General features: G+C 49.7%; 1 protein-coding gene and 1 pseudogene across 2 annotated transcripts; both read right to left on the bottom strand.

Annotated features, from left to right (window-relative positions):
* Window positions 1–417: 417 nt before the first annotated feature.
* Window positions 418–1,711, bottom strand: LOC146757120 (protein MANBAL-like). Its single transcript, XM_085523469.1, has 2 exons — window positions 1,521–1,711; window positions 418–775 (listed from the first exon to the last, which is right to left on the bottom strand). The coding sequence occupies exons 1-2, from the start codon at window positions 1,668–1,670 to the stop codon at window positions 674–676; spliced, it is 252 nt and encodes an 83-aa protein (XP_085379595.1). The 5' UTR covers window positions 1,671–1,711; the 3' UTR covers window positions 418–673.
* A 9,138-nt stretch (window positions 1,712–10,849) lies between these two features.
* On the bottom strand, window positions 10,850–18,020 carry LOC146757119 (zinc finger CCCH domain-containing protein 11A-like; annotated as a pseudogene). Its single transcript, XR_014936949.1, has 11 exons — window positions 17,536–18,020; window positions 17,204–17,323; window positions 16,608–16,731; window positions 15,930–16,206; window positions 15,180–15,246; window positions 15,001–15,085; window positions 14,367–14,825; window positions 13,733–13,806; window positions 13,274–13,418; window positions 12,416–12,579; window positions 10,850–12,029 (listed from the first exon to the last, which is right to left on the bottom strand). The product of XR_014936949.1 is annotated as a zinc finger CCCH domain-containing protein 11A-like (transcript).
* Between the last annotated feature and the right edge of the window lie 2,249 nt (window positions 18,021–20,269).

The following is a 20,269-nucleotide window of genomic DNA, read 5'->3' as shown; positions in this document are numbered from 1 at the left end:
GAGCATACAAACAACCTAAACACAAACACATTTGTCAGTTCTATCGCATTAATAGGACGAATGAGGGCCAGAAACTACACATCAAACAAAGCAGTCATCATTCTCAAAGAACAAGCTCTAGATATACAGTATCTACAGAAGTACAGAATAGAGACAATCTCAAGGCGCAGGGACACCTTTCTTCCTCCCACGCTGCTTTTGTTTCTCTCAGCCCTCAGAGAACAAGGGATGCTCACAGTTCATCGCCAGCAGTTCCAGATGGGCTGAAAGGCCACCAGTTGGGAACACCAACATGGAAACGTGGGACAAGCAGCTCCATTTCCAGGAGGGACGTGAAGCCGACCACATCAGGACCCTGCGATTGCCAGCCTGAGCCAGGCACATTATGAGCAGCTAATGAAAGAGGCAGCACCACCATTCAAATGTTTGTTTCACTTTTATTTGCAATAGAGAGATGCAAAATGCATCAAAAATACATTTCAATATGAAATCAAATAGGCGGGATACTGGTAATGACTAAAGACAAAGCTTCCTTAGTTCCTCTCTGCAGTCCATGAAAGGGAAAGCACGGCCAGGCCTGAAAACCAGACCACGCAGTGTGTGTCCTTTGGTGCACCTCTGAGGATGCAATCCAGGTGATTCTGCTGTCCTTTGTGCCTTCCTGCTCAAGCCCTTATTGTTTCTTTTTGCTTTCCTTCTTGCTTCTCAGCTGAGCAGCACTTGCCTTGGGTTTCTTCACCATCTCCCACATCTTAGACTCAAAACCCTCTGAGTCCTGCAAGAAGCAATTGGGAAACAGTCAGGGAACTTTCTAACAACTGGCTGACAGCTGCTTTGGGAGCTCAAGTCACCTGACCGAGCAGCTTTGGGAGACCAGCACAGGAAATTGCCTTCCTGACCTCAGGGCACATTAGAAACTCCACATCTGTCAAGTTCCCAAAAATCCCATGCAAACCAGAGCCTAAAGTCCTCTCTAGCAAGGCGGTCTGTGCTGGGAGGGTGGACCCTCTGCCTGGCAGCTCATAGGGCGCAGCAGCTGCAGCGACTCGGCACGGACTCAGATGTGAACGATCCAAATCGTTTATTACAAGTTCTCACATCCCTTATATACCTTCACAAGTTGTTATTTTCTAACTTTCCCATCCGCCCTTACAACTTTCCCAAACATCTTACATGTCAACAAAGCATTCTACAAAACACTTTTCAACTGTCCATGCAGGCACATAACCAATCAGAGCTTTGAGACTCTTCTTCTCCTTGCAGAGGTGTCCTTGGTTCTCATGCTGTTTATCTTGCTCCACAGCTGCTGCTCTGAACAGCTTTTCTTGTATTCCCACAGCAGCAGCTGCAGGATAGGATGAGCTGGCAGCTCAAGGCTGCTGGCGTGCGGAAGGAAGGACAGAACCAAGTGCGGCACTCTCAGCAGTGCCGGGGCACACTGCCGTAGGCAACAGCTACAGACGGTTCCCTCCCAGCCGACTGCCTGAGCATTCCTATCAGTCTCACACAGCGCTACTTACTGCCTTTGGGGACTTGAAAGCTGGCAGGATGATGGCCAGCACACACAGGAGCTGGAAAAGGGCTCCAAACAAGAGTCCGTAGCGCAGCATGTTCTCCAATATCGTGGGCTCAGGGATCTCAGGTGGTGAGAAATGCAGTTCAGCAGCCATAGCGCAGACAGCTGCTGCTCCACTGCTCTCACAGAGGCTGTGTGCTGTAAGGGGGGAAAAAGGCATCATTAGTTTCAGGCACTGCAATGGGGTTACTTCCTGCGAGCAAACATTTCCAGGCTGACTTAGAGAGGTGCTGGGAAGATATCCAGGGCCTACTGACCCGAGAACAAAGAGGGACAGCAAACTTGCATTTCAGTTGCCTTTGCCCGCCTGCCTAGGAAAAGAGCCCTCATCTTTCAGTACTGCTGCACTTGCAGGTGGGGGGAAGAGAAGCAAGAGAGGACGGGTGGACGTCAAATAAGGGAAGAGCTTAACAAACAAGAATAAACCTATCCCTGAGCTCCATCACACATGCGTGACCACTGCCTTATTAATATTAATACCACTATTATTCACAGAATTAAAGTTTCCCATGTTCACGTACCTGGTTGTGGACGTGTTTGCTGTCTTGCTGCTGCTGTGCTCTACAACGCCAGACACAGAAATAAAGTGCGCAGAAAGCTGATCTGTTGAAGACAGAGGAGTGAGCTGTGCTTAACCAACACTGCTTCAGCACACGCTTACAGTAAGGCACACCTACCTTACAACGGCCACGCAGGAAGCTCCAGACACAGCTCCGGACTGTTTCCATGAAGCCCAATTGCATTTCACAGCCACTCACGCTCTGCTCCTCGACAATCTGCAACAGAGAAGTCACAAGATGCAAATCCCATCCATCGGAGATGTCGCAGACCTCTGCACTCATGAAGCAGCACTCATGTCATTGGGTGAGAAAGCAGACGAGTGCTTACCGAGTGAGCGCTGTTTGCTGCCATCTGCTGGTAGGACCCCACCTAACTCTAAGTACGAACAGTAACCTATGCCTAACTCTAAAACAGGAACAGAAACCTACACCTAACACTAAAACATGAACAGTAACCTACAACTAGCTCTTGTTGTCCCACAGCGGCTGCCCCAGCCCCACAGCCCCGCAGCCTCCTGCAGGCAGCACAGCCCCGGGCACCGGGCTCGGCCCCAGCCCCGAGGTGCTGCTGCACGGGCTGAGCCCAGACCCACAGCTGAGATGCAATGACCACTCATCAATCTTTGGTTTCCCTCCTTCACATCCAGGTCCTTTGCTGCACACAGCCCAACAATCCTCTCTTTCACCTCCGGCAGCGCTGCTTGCTGCCATGCAGGCAGCAGGAGGCAGTGCCTTGTAGCTCATTGTACCGAGTCCACTGTGCAGGCTGGTGGAAGAAGGAAGACGCCAAGGCGCCAATTGAAAATGGCCACCAGACACTCCTGGCATCCAGCCTCTCCTCTTTGGGCTCTGGCTCAGCAACGTGCCCTCGCAGCACCCTGGCACTAAACACGCAGCGCTGCCCATCGCGTGCTTGAAGCCATTGGAGCTGAAGCAGCGCCGCGCGGCTCAGGGCCCTCCCGGCTCCTGGCTCAGCTCTGTGCCCGAGGCGCGTTCACCTGCAGCCCTCCAGCTGCCCTGTCCTCCTCCACGCGTGCAGCTGGGCTTCCCGGGGCAAACAGCAACACACGGTGCATCAGAAGGCTGAAAGAGCCAGCCGGGAAGACAGACAAGCTCAAGAGGCTGAGTGCAGGGACACCCTTCTTCCTCCCGCCCTGCTTCCTCTCCCTTGCTTTCCTCTCAGCCCTCGCAGAGCAAGGGGATGCTCACAGTCTGTTGCTAGCAGTTCCAGTTGGGCTGAAAGGCCACAGGTGCAGAACACCAACAGGGAAACGGGGGAAAAGCAGCTGCATTTCCATGGAGGGACCTGAAGCCGACCGCTTCATCGCCCTACGATGGCCAGCCCAAGCCAGGCACATTTTGCGCAGCTACTGAAAGAGACAGCACCAGTTTTAAAAAGTTTGGTTGGCTTTTATTTGAAATGAAGAGATGCAAAATGCAACTAAAATACATTTCAACACAAAATTAAGTAGGTAAGATACTAACAATGACTAAAGACATGCTATAAGGTCAGCTAATAATCAATACGTTGAAACAGGGATCGAGCTGAAGCACCCTGAAGGAATGCAGCGTCTCCAGCTCTTGCCATACATCAAGTCCTGCACAGGTGAAGCCCTCTTCTAATGCAGCACAAGCCCTTCCCTTCCAGCTTCCTTCCTTCCTCTCCATTGTCCACAAAAGGGAAACACGGCCGTGCCTGCAATCCGGACCATACTGACCGTTGACTTTGGTGCCACCTCCGAGGAAGCGTTGCAGGTGGTTCTGCTGTCCTTTGTGGCTTCTTGCTCAAGCCCTCATCGTTGCTTTCTGCTTTCCATCTCGGCCTTCTTCCCCAGCTGAGCAGCGCTTCCCTTGCCTCAGCTTTCTTCACTCTCTCCTAAGTCTCAGTCCCCAAACTCTCCGAGTCCTGTGCCCTGTGCCCTTTCCTGTGCCCTGGCTTGTGTCTCTGAACATTGGGAGAGGGCTCCTAAGCTCTGTCCCTACGCTGGATCAACTCCAGCTCTTCCTCCAGCCAGCCCATAACCCTTCCACGCCTCATTTTTCTTTCACTTGCAGGGAGTCTGGATTCCCACCATGGGAATGAATGGAAGAAAGTACGCTTGAGGAGCAGAAGTTTGTGTTTGGCTGTGCTCAGATCTTCCTCCCAAGAGATGCTCTTCACGTCTTTCTTGTTTCCTTTCTGCTAGAAGCTGAAGCAAACAGGCTTGCAGTGAAGCATGGCCTTGCAGGAAGGCAGGACACTGGTGTGGAGTGTGGCCCAGCTATGAAGAGAGCTACAGACACACAGCAGGCATCTGGGTTCTGGGTCCTGTCTTTCTAGTCAGGCTTGCTGTCTGTCCTTTCTTGCGACTGTTGTCATTGCATGTTGCTTGAGGTCTTGCAGTTGGAGGGGTTGACAGTGACCTTTCCTGTCCAGGATTGGAAAATCAAGCCCACAGTTCACCCAAGAGCCTAAGATCCATTGCAGTCAACACTGGAGATGAGATTTCTCCGTATTGTGGCCCAGTTGGGCCTTTGGTCTTGATGAGGGGGGTTGGTCTCGATGATCTCTGGATGTCCCTTCCAACACCTCTAATTCTGTGATTCTGTGCCAGTTTGCAGACTGAAGGTAGTGCTGGACTCATTAAATCTTGCAGCTTCCCCTTTCTTGGTTCTAACAGGGAGAGGTGCTGAGCCAAATGGCAAGATCTATGTGAAAGCTGCTCTCCAGGCTGGAGGGCTTCCTGGAACAGCAGGTCCCAGGACAGGGGGACGACCTTCCCCTGCAGTTGACAACCACTCCTTCTGCAGGACGGTGGCTGCAAGAAAGCGCAAGGGAGTGGAGGAAGAGGAGCAAAAAGCAGAGCTGTGACCTGCCAAAAAACACGCGAAGGTGGAGCGCAGTGTGGCAAAGGCCCAGAGCCCACATCAGAGCAGAGGCAGTGTGCCAGCTCCAGAAGCACATCCTGGGCTAGAAGTAAGAAGATGCTGTTGTAGCTGCCTTGGTGAAGCACTTCCCTTATCAAGTGCATGGAGTTTGCTTGGGGTTTGCTTTGCTTTTTCCTTCTCTGGACAGAGAAGGGAAAAGAGTTGAAGGCTACCCAGTCCATGTCCTTGACCATGACCATGCCACAGTGCGTGACCCCCTCTTTTCCCTTTAACTCCACGTCCCACTAGAAACCTCCTTCCCTGAGAGGCTTCCTGGCCTGTTTTCATGGTACCCATGTTTCCGCAGTTTTGCTGTTGACAAAATGAATTTCTCTTTTCTTGCACTACACCCAGGGTTCATTCCTTCTGATATCTTTTCCTATAGAGCCCGTTTCTCAAATAAAGGCTCTTTCATTTGCCCATCGGGGGGGAACAGACCCTTTTGTCTGAAGTGGAACTACTTAATCTATCCCATGCTCTCTGTTACTTTTGGTACTGCATGTGTTTCCCAGGCAGCATTTCACCACATACAGACAGGGAGGTGAAAGTCAGTGTGAGAAAGTGAATGTGATTCACACTCTCTCAAGTATTGCTTTAAGATGTTTTAAGATGATCTTTACTTGTGAGGTACAAAGTGCTCTCTGAGGCCTCTTCTAAAATGGTCCAGCTAGCAGTTACAGGTTATTGTCTTGTGTTTTTAATTCAGTGCTGCTTTTCTTAGATGCCTGTTTCTGCCCTGGTATCCTTTGCAGAAGCTCTGGAGGTTGGATACAGCAAATACAAGAGTCCTTATCACCAGCAAATGCGAGCAACAGGTGTGACACAGGCAGTCCGTTGCCTCCTTTTCAGTACAGGCGCAGTGGTAGGTCCAGGGGTTGGCATCCTTAATACACAGTGGGATTACAGCCATCTTTGTTCAGTAAGGAGGTTATCATTACCTACAATAGAGCCCATCTGTACTACAGGAATGTTTATGTGGAATGACTGTGCTGATGAAGGTAAGATTTTTGCTTTTGGATTCTCAGTCCAGCCCACAAAGCAAAATGAAATGGAGGAGGGAGAAAATGTGCTCATAGTTCTTGCTTAGTTCTAATTGCAAAGCAAATGACTGCCTGCTGGTCAGAGCAGGATGGTGCCTGCTGTCTGGGAAACCTCCTGCAGAAGCACTGGAGCTTTTGCATCATGTGCAAAACCTGCCTGAGACGGGCCATAGGGCACACACAGCCTCTGGGCAGCCTGGGCCAGGGCCTCACTGCCTCTGGGGGAGAAATTTCCTCCACCCATCTACCTCCATTTCCACTCTTGGAGTTTAAAGCCATTCCCACTCGTATGATCGCTTGTCACGGAGTTCTCTCTAGAGCTCACTCCGGGACAGTGGGCACAAACCCGGGGCAGCAGGAACAAAAGCTCCCCCCCCTTTTTCTCTCACGGCATGGTAGTGGCCCGGCCCGGCCACGTGCGTTTCGGAAGAGGGGAAGGGAGATTGCGAGTAGGTCTAACAAAAAATGAGGGAGAAAAAAGGTGATCTGAGAACGAACGGCAGTTTAATAACCCAATAATGCTAAACAACAACAAGAGAGTTTCAACAAGGAGAATACCAAGTCCCCAATCTCACCGATGGAGCTGTGGAAGGCAGGAAGCTCTGACCACGTTGTCTCCTTGCAGTGAGCCAGGCCAGCAACCCCTTGTCCCCTTTACTCCCATTATGAGGCATGGTGTTCTGATGTGGAATACCAACACCAACCAAATTGCAAAACCATAACATTCCACCCCTTATTACACATCATCACATCATGCCTAACTTTTATCAACATATAAACAGAACAGTAGTTAACATGCTTTACATATGTAAATACATATATATATATATATATATATATATATATATATATATACACACACATGGAATCACTGGCTGCACTCCCCCAGCATCAAATTCCCTTGTGGCACACACTGAACATCCCCATCCTTCTGCATCACCCACCAGGTGCACCCAGGTCCCTGTGCAAAGACAGTTCCACGGAGGGGCCTCCCCTTTCCAGAGGCTGGGAGGACCCAAACCGCTTTTCCCAGCATATTCTTTACATGCACCACAGGAACCTTGTCTCCCTCCACGGTACGCAGGGAGTTGGACTGTGTAGGGCCGTCTCGGTTGGCTGATCCTCGGGTGTTTACCAGCCAGGTGGCTTCTGCTAGATGTTTCTCCCAGTTCTTAAATGTTCCACCACCCATCGCTTTCAGCGTGGTTTTCAGCAAACCATTGTGGCGCTCGATCTTACCAGCGGCTGGTGCGTGATAGGGGATGTGATAGATCCACTCGATGCCATGTTCTTTGGCCCAAGTGCTCACCAGTGAATTTTTGAAATGAGTCCCATTGTCTGATTCGATCCTCTCTGGGGTGCCATGTTGCCACAGGATTTGTGTCTCTAGGCCTAATATGGTGTTTCTGGCCGTGGCATCGGGTACCGCATATGTCTCCAGTGCTGGGTCCTGTGTGAGCAGAGCTCTCTGCCCCAGAAGCCAAGTCACTGCTGTGCAGAGCTCAGCCTCGGGCTGAATGTGCTCCTGAGTTTGTCCCAGTGCAAGGACAACCTTCTCATTGCCCTTTAGGAGCACCTCTGGTGCTGATGGGTGCTCTGCTCTCAGCAACCACTGGATACACGGCGCCAGACGCGTGTGTGCTTTGTCACCTTGAGCTTTTTGCTCTGATCGCATCTCACCCTGGGGAGCCGGGATTTCCCTTTGGTCTCGGTGTCACTTCGAGACCAGTAGCAACACTAGGGGTCAGAGGAGAGCTGCTGAATGTGTGAGCACAGCTGCTAATTGAGAAGGAGGTCGCACTCCTGTGACTTCGAAACCTGAATTAATGAGCTTACCTTCACCCTCCTGACTAATGCAGACCTCATGCAGCCCTGGGCCTGCCCTTCTCCAGCCTCCTGCCTTGTTTTGCCTACTCATAGGAAAAGATTTAGCACAGCTCAGAGCCCCAGGCGGCGCTTGGAATGCCAGCAGGAAAGAGCTGCTGGTGTCCACATAGCTCAGGACTGCAGCAGTGGGGCTGCTGGACCTCAGTGTTCTGAACACTCTGATGTGGAAGTGATTGGCAGATGCTGTGGCCGGAGGGATGAGGTGCCTGCAGGGCATCCCTTGGAAGAAGGTTTGGGGAGTCTGGATCCTCTGAGCCAGCATCGGGAACAGGGTGCTGGGTGCAAATGCCAGTGCTGCCCTCTGTCATCCTGTTGGTTTTAAAAGGAGTACAGCTCCGTTTCCAAACGTTGCCAACCACAGGCTGGCTGGCAGCTTGAAGGAACTGCCATGAAATAGGTCTAATGAAACGTTCTTGGAAGAGCTTCAGGATGGAGAAATTGCAGTTTGTCCTCAACTGAGCTGGGGTCCAATGAGCTGAGTTTCCTGGCTCAGAGCAGAGGCCGTGAGCATCACGTCTCACAGTCTGTGTCACCTGGGCAGAGCCGTTAGGCAGGGGCTGCTAGTGGGGAGATGCCAAGGTTTTCCATGAAGATGATTGCTCAGATATGCCTGAGTTCAGATGGAGGGGCCCATTGCCCTACCAGGAAGTGGAAGATGCTTGGGGGTGAGGCAGCTCGTGCTTTCCCATGCCTGTAGGACCTTACAGTGCTGTGCCTTTCCACATACCTACCCCACCTTCTTTCTTTCCCATGCAGGGGGCATCATTAATCCAGTGGGTGGCACCAAGAATGCCCGGACAGCCCCACTGCAGTGCGTCTCTGTGGCAGAAGGACACACCAAGCCTGTGCTCTGCCTGGATGCCACTGATGAACTGCTTTTCACTGCCTAAAAAGGTATATGTTGGACAGAACAGGTGTGGGGGCTGCTGGCTTTTTATGCGCTATTCTCATAGATCTCCCCAGGCTGGCATGGGGAATTGGGGTGCATGGCAGGGATGGCTCCTTCTGGGCTGCTCCCCTGTCCCTGCCTTCTGATGTCCAGGTGCTGGAGCAGGCTGGCTCCTTTGCCCTGGAGAGGAGCTGTGGGTGGTGGGAGGCAGCGCTTGGGAAGGAGTCGGTGCCTCCACGCCACGGATGAACTCCCCAGCCCAACTCTCTCAGGCACGTTCTTCTTCTTACAGACCGGAGCTGTAAGATGTGGAACTTGGTGACGGGTCAGGAAATTGCTTCCCTCAAGGGTCACCCAAATAATGTCGTTTCCATCAAGTACTGCAGCCACACGGGGTTGGTGTTCACCGTGTCCACGCTGTACATCAAAGTGTGGGACATCCGGGACTCAGCACGCTGCATCCGCACCCTGACTTATGTAGTGGGAAGAGTGGCTGTGGGGGACTGTGGGCAGCTCTGGCTTTGCAGAAGATGGTGTGAGGAACTCCTGGGGTCCCACAGGCTGGAAACAGAGCCCAGCTGTTTTAGGATCAGTGCCTACAGCTGTAGGAAACAGGGAGGCTTAGGGAGATCTTGTAATGGAATCTGTGGGGACCCTCTGCAGCAAAGGCTCTAAGGAAAGGACCTGGAAGAGCTTTTCAGCCCTTCCTGGGGGTGGCCAAGAGCACCAGCAAGAAGGGATGGGGATTTTCTTTTTTGCTTCAACTAATATGCCACAGGAAGACAACCACATTAACCCAGCTGTATTTGTTGTTGTTGTTTATCTACAGCATGAAGCATTTCACTTGGAAAGTCTCTGCTGCCACTCATCGTACAACAGACTTAAAGCACAGCACTTGGCACCTAGCAGAGCCATGAGGGGTTGGAAAGGCAGCGCACCATTGTGCTGAGGGCCAAGAGACGGTTCAGACAACAGAAGCATTTGTCCACATTTCTGACATGAAGGCTGTCGCCTCCCGATCCGGCGACAAATCAAGGCTGCTGTGTGAAAGTACCGTGCCTCCGCACATGGGATCAGACGGGACTCACACACAGCGTGTAACACCGAATGTACCAGCTTAATGCCACGCCACAAACCTACCCAATGCCCAACAGAGGGGACCAGTCAATGCTGCTCATGAGCCATCAACCCTGGATGCTGGAGAAGGCAGACCGTGTTGTGGTGCTGGAGCATGACACCATGGCTGAGATGGGGACACCCACCGAACTGAGGACCCGCGGTGGACCCTACAGCCGGCTGCTGCAGCACTGAGGACCACAGGGCAGCTGGAGTGGGATGCGATGGGACATGGGGAGCTGTGGCTGTCTCCGCTCCCTGCTGCAGGATGGGAAGAGTGGGATGCTCTGGGATTTGTATGGAATAAAGTGGAGATGTTTTGTAGAGGAGCAGGTTGGGATGTGGGGGGTGGGCAGCTCAGCCTCAGTGCATGGTTGGTTATGGAAGCTGGGTGTCTGCCCTCAGAATGTGACTGTGGCAGCACTGTGGGTTATGGGGGGGAAGCACAGCTCAGCCCAATACTGGATGAACTTTCCAGTCATGTCTTCATGCCAAAGCGGTGCAGATAGCACAGGGAGTGCAAAGACTGTAACTGAACTGCCAGCCTCACCTGGCTGTGGTGCTGAGCATGCTGGGCTGCCTGGCCCTGCTCTCAGCAGCACTGTGTCCTCCCTCCCAGCCCCCACAATTCCACTGATACAGTTATGTCTGTTAGAGAGATTCACACTGCATGGAATGTGCCACGGCCAATAGCAACTGAAGGCTTTAGAGCCAAATAAGTGAGAGGAGGCAGTGCTGGAGCTCATCTCTTCCATGGAGCTCATAACAGCAGCACAGCAGTAACCCTGGTGGCAGCAGCACCAGGATGTTGTTGGAGCAGCACTCCTGGCTCCCCTCCTGCTCCCTCCAAGAGCTGCAGGCAGACGTACAGCACTGCTGTCCTGTGCCAGGTTTATTTAAAAACACAGCTGAGAGCCGCTGGCACAAACAGAGGAGCCTGACTACGTTCATACAATATCTTAAATAGAAGGCAAATACAAAAGGAAAAGATAAAATATTTACAGTAACAATGGCAGACACGACATGGGCACAGTCCCACCCAGAGGCAGCAGAAAACCACTCAATACCCTGCTGAAGCACAGAGTCACCACGGCGTCCTCCAGCAGGGCCAGGGCTGCACTGTGCCCACAGCAGGGCTGGGATGGCTGCACACTGAACTGAGACAAGCGAAGCGCACACGTGTTGGCTTCTAGAAATCATCAGCACAGCATCGCGCTCTGCCAGCAAACAGCACTGGAAGTCCAGAAATAGGGAAAGGGGGGAATAACGCAGCTGCGGCGTGCAGCTCCCGCTTCTCACACTGCTGCTGCATCACTGCTGATAAGTGGAAGGCAGGGGGCAGCCCCCATCATTGGTGGCACATTTGGTCCAAAACACCAGAATAATTCTGCTCCCTCCCACCCCCACATTGTCATTAAGTTGCCTTAAAGTATTCAAGTCAAAAACAAAAGCATACACCAACAAAACTCAAGAGCTGGCAGAACTCCAAGCTAGACATAGGGACTACCCAAGAACTGGGAGCACTGAAGAAGCTTCCAGCTGCACCCAATGCTGAGCATGGCCAAGGGAGGAGGAAGGAAGGAGCTTGAGGTTGAAGCCTTCGGAGCGTCACTGAATCAGGAAATCAATTGCCAGGCACTGCAGCACACAGATGGACGTCCTTCTGGGCTGTCACAGAACTGCTTTGTCCTCTTGCTGCTGAAAGGAGCCAACCAGGATCAGGGAATGGATGCACAGGGCCTCAACTCTGACCAGCAGGAAAACTCAGGACAGTGGAATGCAGTCTGCCAATCTTTTACCAGTTCAGCTGTGATATAAGACTCATTGTGAAGCCTTTTAAAATATTTATTTATATATATATATATGCTATAAGACTACTCAGATATACTGTCAATCATCTCAGAAAGTTCACGATGGAGTTCATCCACATCCTTCTCCAGCTCCAAGTCAATTTCTCCTTCCATTTCCTCTAAGAGTTCCGAGATGAACTTTTCAGTGTCATCTTCTACAGCCTTGGTGAGCAGGCTGACCTCCGGCAGGGCTGGAGCAGCAGTCTGGAAAGAAGGAAGACAAAGTCAATGATTGCTCAGGAGATCCATCCTCTGCAGCGCTTCTCCTTCAGCACTGCTGAGCCTTAACCCAACACGCGGGCTAAGGGGCTCTTGAAGGACGTTAACAACCATATGAAGGCTTCAGAGCACCTCAGGTCTTTTTAACAATGCAGCAATAATGGACAAATTCCTTCACACCACAAAGGAATCACAGGGCTGTAGAGCATTGTGCGCACACTGCCATTCATCCAGCATCCAGCACACAGCGATTGCTTTGAAAGGAAACCTGCAGAACATTTCAGTTCTCCACACTTTCTGCAGCAGTTGTATCTCTGTATCAGCCTGACCAGGACAGCACTGACACTTCCTCCCCTCCTTACCAAAGCTGCTATTTTAGCCTTTTTAGCTGGAGGCTCCTCTTCTTCAGTGCTTCTCCGAGGATTCACAGCTGCCACAGCAGAAGGAGAGATCTCAGCAGCCTTCCGCTTCCTTGCTCGCTTCGTGGGGGTGCTGGCTTTCCCATCCGAGGGCTTCACACACACCTTGCCCTTGGCTACAGGAAGAAGAGAGAGCTGGTACAATTGTGCCTTGAGAGGAGTCCAGGTTGTCCTGTCATTCCCACAGCTCTTCTCCACAGTTAAATACATCTGGCCAGCAAAATTACATTGCTCTTTCCACAAATCTCAGCAGTATCTTCCACAGTAAGTGCTGCATACCAACAGTCCCACCAAAGGAACAAAGAAACTGCACAGCTACACCATATTATAACCCAGACAAGGGAAACAGCCATACAGCAGGAGAAAGCAATACATGGTCCCTCTAGAGAAAGGAAAAAGCAGGAGCTACAGACAAGAGTGTGCAACCAGACGCTGTGCAAGCCACAACAGACCCACAAAATACATCCAGGGGTTTATCACACAGGTAAGTCTGCAGCTCAGTGCCACTGTCTGTCCCTCGTTCTCAAGCTGAAGTCTGGCTGGAAGGAACACAAGTGAACTAAGAAAATAAGCATTTCCCTTTCTAGCACTAAGCAAAGGCACGCACCCACCATGAGCACTCAGGTCCCTTTACTTCCGAGGACCACCTCACACTCAACACTCATTCATAGTTCTCTGCTCCTGAGGTTGGGCTGATGGTTTCCCTGGCAATGCTGTTGCCCACCGTGCTGAGATTTCACTTAGGCCTTTGCAAGCTGAAAAGCTGAACATGAAGGGTGGATTCAGGACTGCTAAGCTCTGCACTTTTACCTTTGACTGTTTCTTCAGCAGCAGCCGGCACAGCAGCCACTTCCTTCTTCAGCTTCTCCGGTTGTCTCAGCTGTAGCTTCTCCTTTATTATCCCCTCAAGGCTCTTTGCTTGAGCTCTAGAATTTGGTGTACTCTGATCCGAGGGCTAAAAAGAAATAAAGTAAGTGCAAAATAAGAACAAACACCAGGGGGAGCATATGAAGGAAATCAGATTAGAGATGTTTCAAAAACTGGTTACTGCCTCTCTGCCAGATATAATCAGATCAATTCTGAGTTTGAGGAGTGCAAAGCTGACTGGGAAAGCCATTGAAAGTATCAGGATTGTGAAACATGGCTGCAGCTCTTCACCAAAGGCAGGAAGGTAGGAATGCACTCATGATGGTGGCACATGGTGAGCAGTGAGACACAAGAACATGTGAAGAAATTGTGTCAATGTGTCCATCTTCAGAAGGGACTCACCTCTGCGGGTGCAGAGACAGCTTTGGGAGCAGCCCTGTTCCATTCCACAGTCTTTTCCTCTTCTCTTCCAGGTGCTTTGAAACAAAGAAAAAGAAAATCACTTGGTCAACAGCAAGCATAGAAAGAAACCTGAGTGCCAGTGTTTCCTCCATGTGCTTATTTCCTCACATTCAATAACAAAGCACAGACAGAGGCGGCATCACGCAGTCCATACAGTATCCAAGCTCTTCCCTCCTTCACATGCTGTCTCTTCACAAAGCCTCTCTCACCTCCCCAATGAATAACTCACCCCCCTGACCTTTCTGACAGAGCTTGGCCCCCATGCTGAGGAATCAATCCATGCTTTTCAAATACATTTACATATCAAACTAAGCAATACAAGCCAAAGATGAAGGCAACCTTGGCATCAACACACAGAACATGCCACACCAAAAACATGGCAGAAAGAAAGTACAGGAGAAACTGAACTACAAAACCTCACAGCAAATTAATTTTCCAGAATGAAGCAGGCAGACACCATGGATTCGATGGAAAAACACATGGATGGACATCCTGGCACTTCCTGCCTTTGCATGTTGTAAGAAACAGCCCAGGCAATTCTAAGCAAACTCCATTTGCTTGACAGGGGAAGCACTTCAGCAGAGCAGACAGTGAAGCACCTCGTTACCTGCTGGCTTTGCGATCTGCTGCATCCGCAGGGCTTTCTCCTGCTTGATTTCTTCTAAGCTTTTAATATGCATTTCTTCCAATGGCTTGATTTTACGCGGTGGCTCTTCCAGTTTCACTTTATCAGGCTCAGGTGGAGGGAAAATTCTCTTCTTCTTCCATTTACCCTTAGCTCTCTTCTCAGTAAGAAGCTCTTCTACTTTTTGCTTCTCTTCCTCCAGTTGTTTGTGTTTCCGTTCAGCCAGGGCTTCCAAGGTTTTGATGCGAACTGCAGGAGAAGGCCTCACCCCGGAGCTGGGATCCTCCACCTTACAGCACCCTTCTGCCTGGGGGGCAGCTGGGGTTTCTCCTCGCTGATTCGCTCTCTCAATACGGATCTCTTCCAGAGTTTTGACATGGATCTCCCCTGCTGGCTTGGCACCCTTCTCTGCCATCATCAAGAAAGGAGAAGCATAATGATTTAAAGAGAGTCCAGCGAGAGCTTAGGTTTCCAGATTTGACATAATATTACAGAATATGCGTGTTCCCAACAACAACGCACCCATTAAAGAATAAGCAGAAAGCCTAGAGAATCTGTGCAGCAAACACAGACAACCATTTACCTCTCCTTGGTGCTCTGTCAATCTTGATCTTCTTCTCCAGCCTTTCTGCCAGGCTGCGTTTCAGCGGAAGGCCACTGACAACAGCTACAGAGAGAAAACAACAACATTCCTAAGATAATTCCTTTGGAGAAAGATTTTAGAACAGTTAACCACAAAAAAGTCTATCTCTCATGGAGCACCCAGCCACCAGCAACTGCTACTCCAAAACCAGCAGTGCAAGATAAAGGTTCACTTCTGTGAACGGCTCTATTCCCCAACACAGTGCCAGCTATCTGAGTATTATCAGAAGGATAACAAAGTAGGGCATATGAACTCACCACTTTGTTGTTTGGTTTTATCCTTTTGTTTCTTCAGTTTGATTTCTTCAAGTGTTTTTATTCCAGCATTCAGACTGTCATCTGGGAACACAGAGCAGTGAATGAGACTGAAGGACAGAGGCACACGCTGAGGACCACAGCTCTGCAAACTGCCTCCTGCTCAGAAGCATGCAGAACAAACCCTGTCAGCTCTCCCCACAGCTAAGAGCACCATGGACCTGACGTCTGTCTGATACCCTCCTTTCATCCTTCTTGATATTAAAAGTAGGCTTTATCCCTTACTTTAACCCATCCACATGATTCCTCTATCAACAATGTGGCTTTAACCAGTGGTTGAAAAGATGCACATACAGGCACTTAAACTCCATGCTGTGGCCTCATCTTGCTCTAATGAAGTAAACAAAGGAGTTTACCTACCTAATCTGAAAGGCACATGAAGATACGAGGTAGGAACAAGATCATGGAAATAGCTGAGTCTATTCAGCAACCCTATGTTCTGTTGTGTTTTTACAACAAATTGCTTTGGAGTTAATTGGCAGCCCACAGTTTATATTCTTAAGTACAAATGGAAGTGATTACAGACAGGTTCCTTATTTTAACAGCTATACTTACCTGGTAAACCCATAGAAGCAGCCTAAGTGAATAGAGTAACTAGTAAAGAACCGGGAAAAGCAACCACACTCACCATCATCACATTTGTCATCATCTGCAGCTTTGATTAAAATGGGAGGATGTTTAGCGCTTGGGACACTCTCTTTGTTTTCCATTTGCATCACTTCCATCAACTGTGGAGAGGGATCGGACTGCAAGGAAAGCTTGCTCTGCTGCACTGTTATCTGAGCTGCATTCGGATCGTCACCTGCAGACTCTGGTGGACTTGGCAGCGTAGCTAAAGGAAGAAAAGGATCAATTTAAAACTTTGATCCTAACCTTACAACCACTGCACAAAGATGGCAGGCAAGGATGAAAACCCACACAGATAAATGCTGAGTCTCCAGTTGCCCATCCAAATGGCTTCTCTGTGAACAAAGAAATCCCCCCCTACACAACATTCATCTCCCTGACACCCAGAAAAAGCTTAATTGCAGTAACACAACTAGCAAGGCAAAGGCCACAGGAGCAGAGAGAAGCTGAGCATGCAAGAAAAAACTGAGTATCAGAAGCGCACAAAGTTCAGCTCTGAACCTATCTATCAGCTCACAAGTGAACGTTATCTGGCGTTCTTTATGACACTATACCCACCTGTGAGTAATAGAGTTAATCTTTCATACCTAAAAAAGACAAACTCACTTTGGCTTGGTGGAAAGAAAACCCCATTGAGATAACGTCCCTTGGTGTGATGGAAGGCACAGTTGGATTTCTGGCAGCCTCCTGGCTGGTTCTCCCAGTAGCAGGAAATCATGCTGCGAAATTTCTGCAGACGGAAAGGAAGAAAAGCTGATGGTAATGTGGACATAAGATCTGCAAAGGGAGACTGAGCTCCAGATGGTGCCAGTGAGCAGACTGCCACAAAGCAGCACTCAAACACCACTCTGAAGCGTGCGCAGGCTGGGAGCACCAGGCTCAATGAGCTTTTCTAGCATTCTGTGGGTGAGGACACCAGTTTAGAAGGGGTTAAACTAACACACCTTGCAGAATGCTTGTCTGAATGATGTGGTTCTTTAGCAACTGTTGAGAGAACACTGTTGGTATCTACTATATTAATATTCTGCTATGATATACCAATGCCATTGAGCTCTCTTCCCTCTGCTTCCTCCCAGCCCCCTCTTAACAATAGGAACCATCATCATTTCAAAGCAAATGAACCTAATCTGCAAAAGCACATCAGCCCACCTAAAGAAATGAGAAGTGGGTTTGGTGATAACCTCTGAGGAGCCAACACTCACACTGATCTCCATGTGCCTGAACCTGCAGTCATTCCTGAAGCAGCGGCCCTCCTTCCACAGCCTGCAGGTGGTTTCATTGCCCAAAGCAGCTTCACAGTGCCTGAAGGGACAGTTGTCTCCCTGTAACCCAATGGAAACCAAGAGAGGAAAATGAACTAGTGCAACCTGAGAACTGGCCGTGCTTTGAGCTCATTTTTAGCTAGTTGCTCTTTTGCACAATGCAATTAGTTATGAAGTTTGCTGAAGATCAGTAATACTTCTAAGTATTCCACCCCATCCTCTTGACTTCAGAACTGAAAGAAGGAGAAATGAAGGAAAAAATCCAAGCAGACCTTTTTACAAGTGGAATAGAAGTAGAAATAGCAATCGTCTCCTTTCTTCGACATGCTCGACGAGTGCACAGAAGCAGTTCTGGTCTCGAGGATCTCTGTGCAGCTCTTCCTGTGCTCTCTCAAAGAGCTGGCTCGTACTTCCTTGGACTGAAAGTCTTCTACTGTCTTGATCAGTGAAATCTTCTTTTGAAAAGGAACCCTAAGCAAAACACCGACAAGCAGAAAAGAATGAGGAATGCCCACCCATCTTCCCAGCTTTGTTCTCTTCATTCAATCAGTCTCTCAGGAGCAGTTGTTTCAAAACATTGCCCTCCTCAACACTGGTCAAACTCTAGTAACATCACCCTGACTCAGCACGGAGCCCCTGGGCTGCACGGCTGCAAGCCCTCCAATGGAGCCCCTCCTTCAACACCACGAGTGACAGCAGTGAGTAACCCCAACACATTTGTCTGACCGCTGCAGGTCTTCAAGCTCACCCACCTGGACAACCTCAGCAAAGACAGCGATCTTCCAAGCCTTGCAGTTCACTTCTCCTGTAGGCTGAACCAACACTGAATCTGTCAATTAAGAACAACGGGGTAGGAAGAATTTTCCTCCTCACTTTGCCAATGTCAAATTCTGTAAGTTGGAATTTCTGGTCTTCAAGGTTTCTTCACCTATGAAGAAAACACTAAAACCTTCCCCTGTCTTTGTTACCTGTACAGCAAAAGCATGCCAGTGCGTATCAATACACAAATCCACACACATATGCCTGAATACTGTAACTCAGCACTGCATGGAGCTGTAGCACGTTCTGCTCAGCCACAACAAGGGTTTGGGTTGGTGTTTTTTTTTTTCTTTTCTGATGTAAAAATCAAATATTTTGGTATTTTAGGTTTGTTTTGTTGGTTTTTTTTTAAGGTATCAAATGCAGTAAAACCTACAACCAGGACAGACAGAAGATCAAATTCAAGTGATTCGGAACTCTTTCATTAAAGTGCCACACTTTCCTGTGCTAAGCATTTCCGACAGTCAGTAAGGAAAGGCTGGAACCATTTACTCACACAAACACTAGTGAATTCTCCAGGAAATATTTTTTGGGTGGCAGGGAATTTCCCCAAATCTAAACTAAAGAGAGGAGAAGTCGGGTTCTCAAGTTAGTTGCTGGATTGACTGCATGACAATGGGAACAAAAACAGCAGTTAAGGACAAAGTTTCCTTCCCTCCTCCAATACTGATAGAAATGCTGCCTTTTTACCTTTAGTACCTTCACAACAGATTGGCAGATTCCTACGTTCCTAAAGACCTCAATGCTGCTCAGCACAGACACCGGGCACCAACTGTCACTGGACTCTGCTCCGTGGAACACGCACACAGCTCAGCACTTCTGTTCTCCTCACAATTGGAAGTGTTCTGGAATCGGGAGCATGAAGCGGACTAGAAATACCTCACATCCCTCTGCTCCTTACGAGCCCTTCCATTTTAAAACAAGATAAGCCCAGACACATCTGTTAGCACAGCAGCCCAAATGCTAACCAGAACACACAGTGTGTAACGCTGAAAGTACCAGTTTAATGCCATGCCACAAACCCTATTTAATGGTGCAGGTGACCGCCCCTATCAGATACCCGTGACCTCCCTGACTCCAGCCCTGGTGCACGCAGGCACCACCTGCCCAATACCCAACATCTCCCCCCTCTTTATCATCTCCAGCCCCTGTAAAGGTTCCCCCACGTACTCCCTGTTACTCCAAAGGTGATTCGCACATTTAAGGCTATTCCGCAAATGAATCAATCATTAAACATATGCGAAAAACAATGAAACTGTCATAATAACATACCAAAGAGATGCAGCTGTAGTTCCTGCAATCCTGAAAGCACACAACAGCAATCTGCCCAACAATTGTGAAATGCTGTATGGCAACACTTAGTCAACTTGTAGAGAACAGTGCATTCAAGTTCAAGATAACAGCACAGTACACAATGGAGTTACAACTTTTCCAAGTTCAATGTAACACTGTTGTACAGAATCTTCGTGGCATTCCAGTTCAGTCCAGTGTGCATTATAATGTCACACTCCATAACCAGATAAGAAGACAAAAACATATTGGCTGTGCAGAATCGTTCTGAATGTCCACCACTGGGGGATTATCCAGGAACAAGGTCTCCCCCGCTCACGAACTATCAGTCCGGCATGAAGGCTGGATTCCCAGTTCGGACCTTCAGGCACATTGGGAGCAACGCAGTCTCATGTGCCGTTACCAGCAGCCGCTGCCCAGTGCTGACGTCAAATCACTGGCTGCACTGGAGACATTAACCAAGGAGACATTGACCAAAACCGGTGCTGAGATGTTCAGATCCTCACGGTGCGCAGGATGGCTCGTCGTTTGGTGCCAGCTTAACCCAACGTGCCGGCAGCCAGCAGGGCCCACTTGGGGTCCTGACACAGACGTGTCTCTTGCCCATGATGAGGAGTGGCATAGGGTCTGGGAGCCATGGCCCTGCGTCAGGTCTGATCAGGACCTGACCTATTGGTGTCCATTCGGTCAGCTGATGGTCTCCCATCCAATTCTCTCACGCAGGAGGAGAGCGTGTGGGCACAGTTCAGGCCCCTCCAGCCCTCCCCCCTCTTTAAGCGCACAAAGACGCCCCTTCAAGGTCTGATGTGCACACTCCATAATAGCCTGGCAGGTGCTGCTGCCGGGAATGCTGAAGATATGCTTAATGCCCCAAGCTGTGCACCAGCGTCCAAAACA

Source organism: Coturnix japonica, chromosome 24 (genome assembly GCF_054131305.1).
Source record: "Coturnix japonica strain WE chromosome 24, WE-NBRP24, whole genome shotgun sequence".
Taxonomy (NCBI): Eukaryota; Metazoa; Chordata; class Aves; order Galliformes; family Phasianidae; genus Coturnix; species Coturnix japonica.
The sequence above is the reverse complement of the archived record's forward strand: the minus strand, read 5'-3'. Positions and strand labels throughout refer to the sequence as shown.

Bases quoted from the DNA above. Each gene is read 5' to 3' on its own strand.
- LOC146757120 (XM_085523469.1), bottom strand. From the start codon at position 1,670: ATGGCTGCTGAACTGCATTTCTCACCACCTGAGATCCCTGAGCCCACG. The intron at 776-1,520 runs GTAAGTAGCGCT...TGCTTCTTGCAG, and splicing joins CTTTCAAGTCCCCAAAGGCA to GACTCAGAGGGTTTTGAGTC.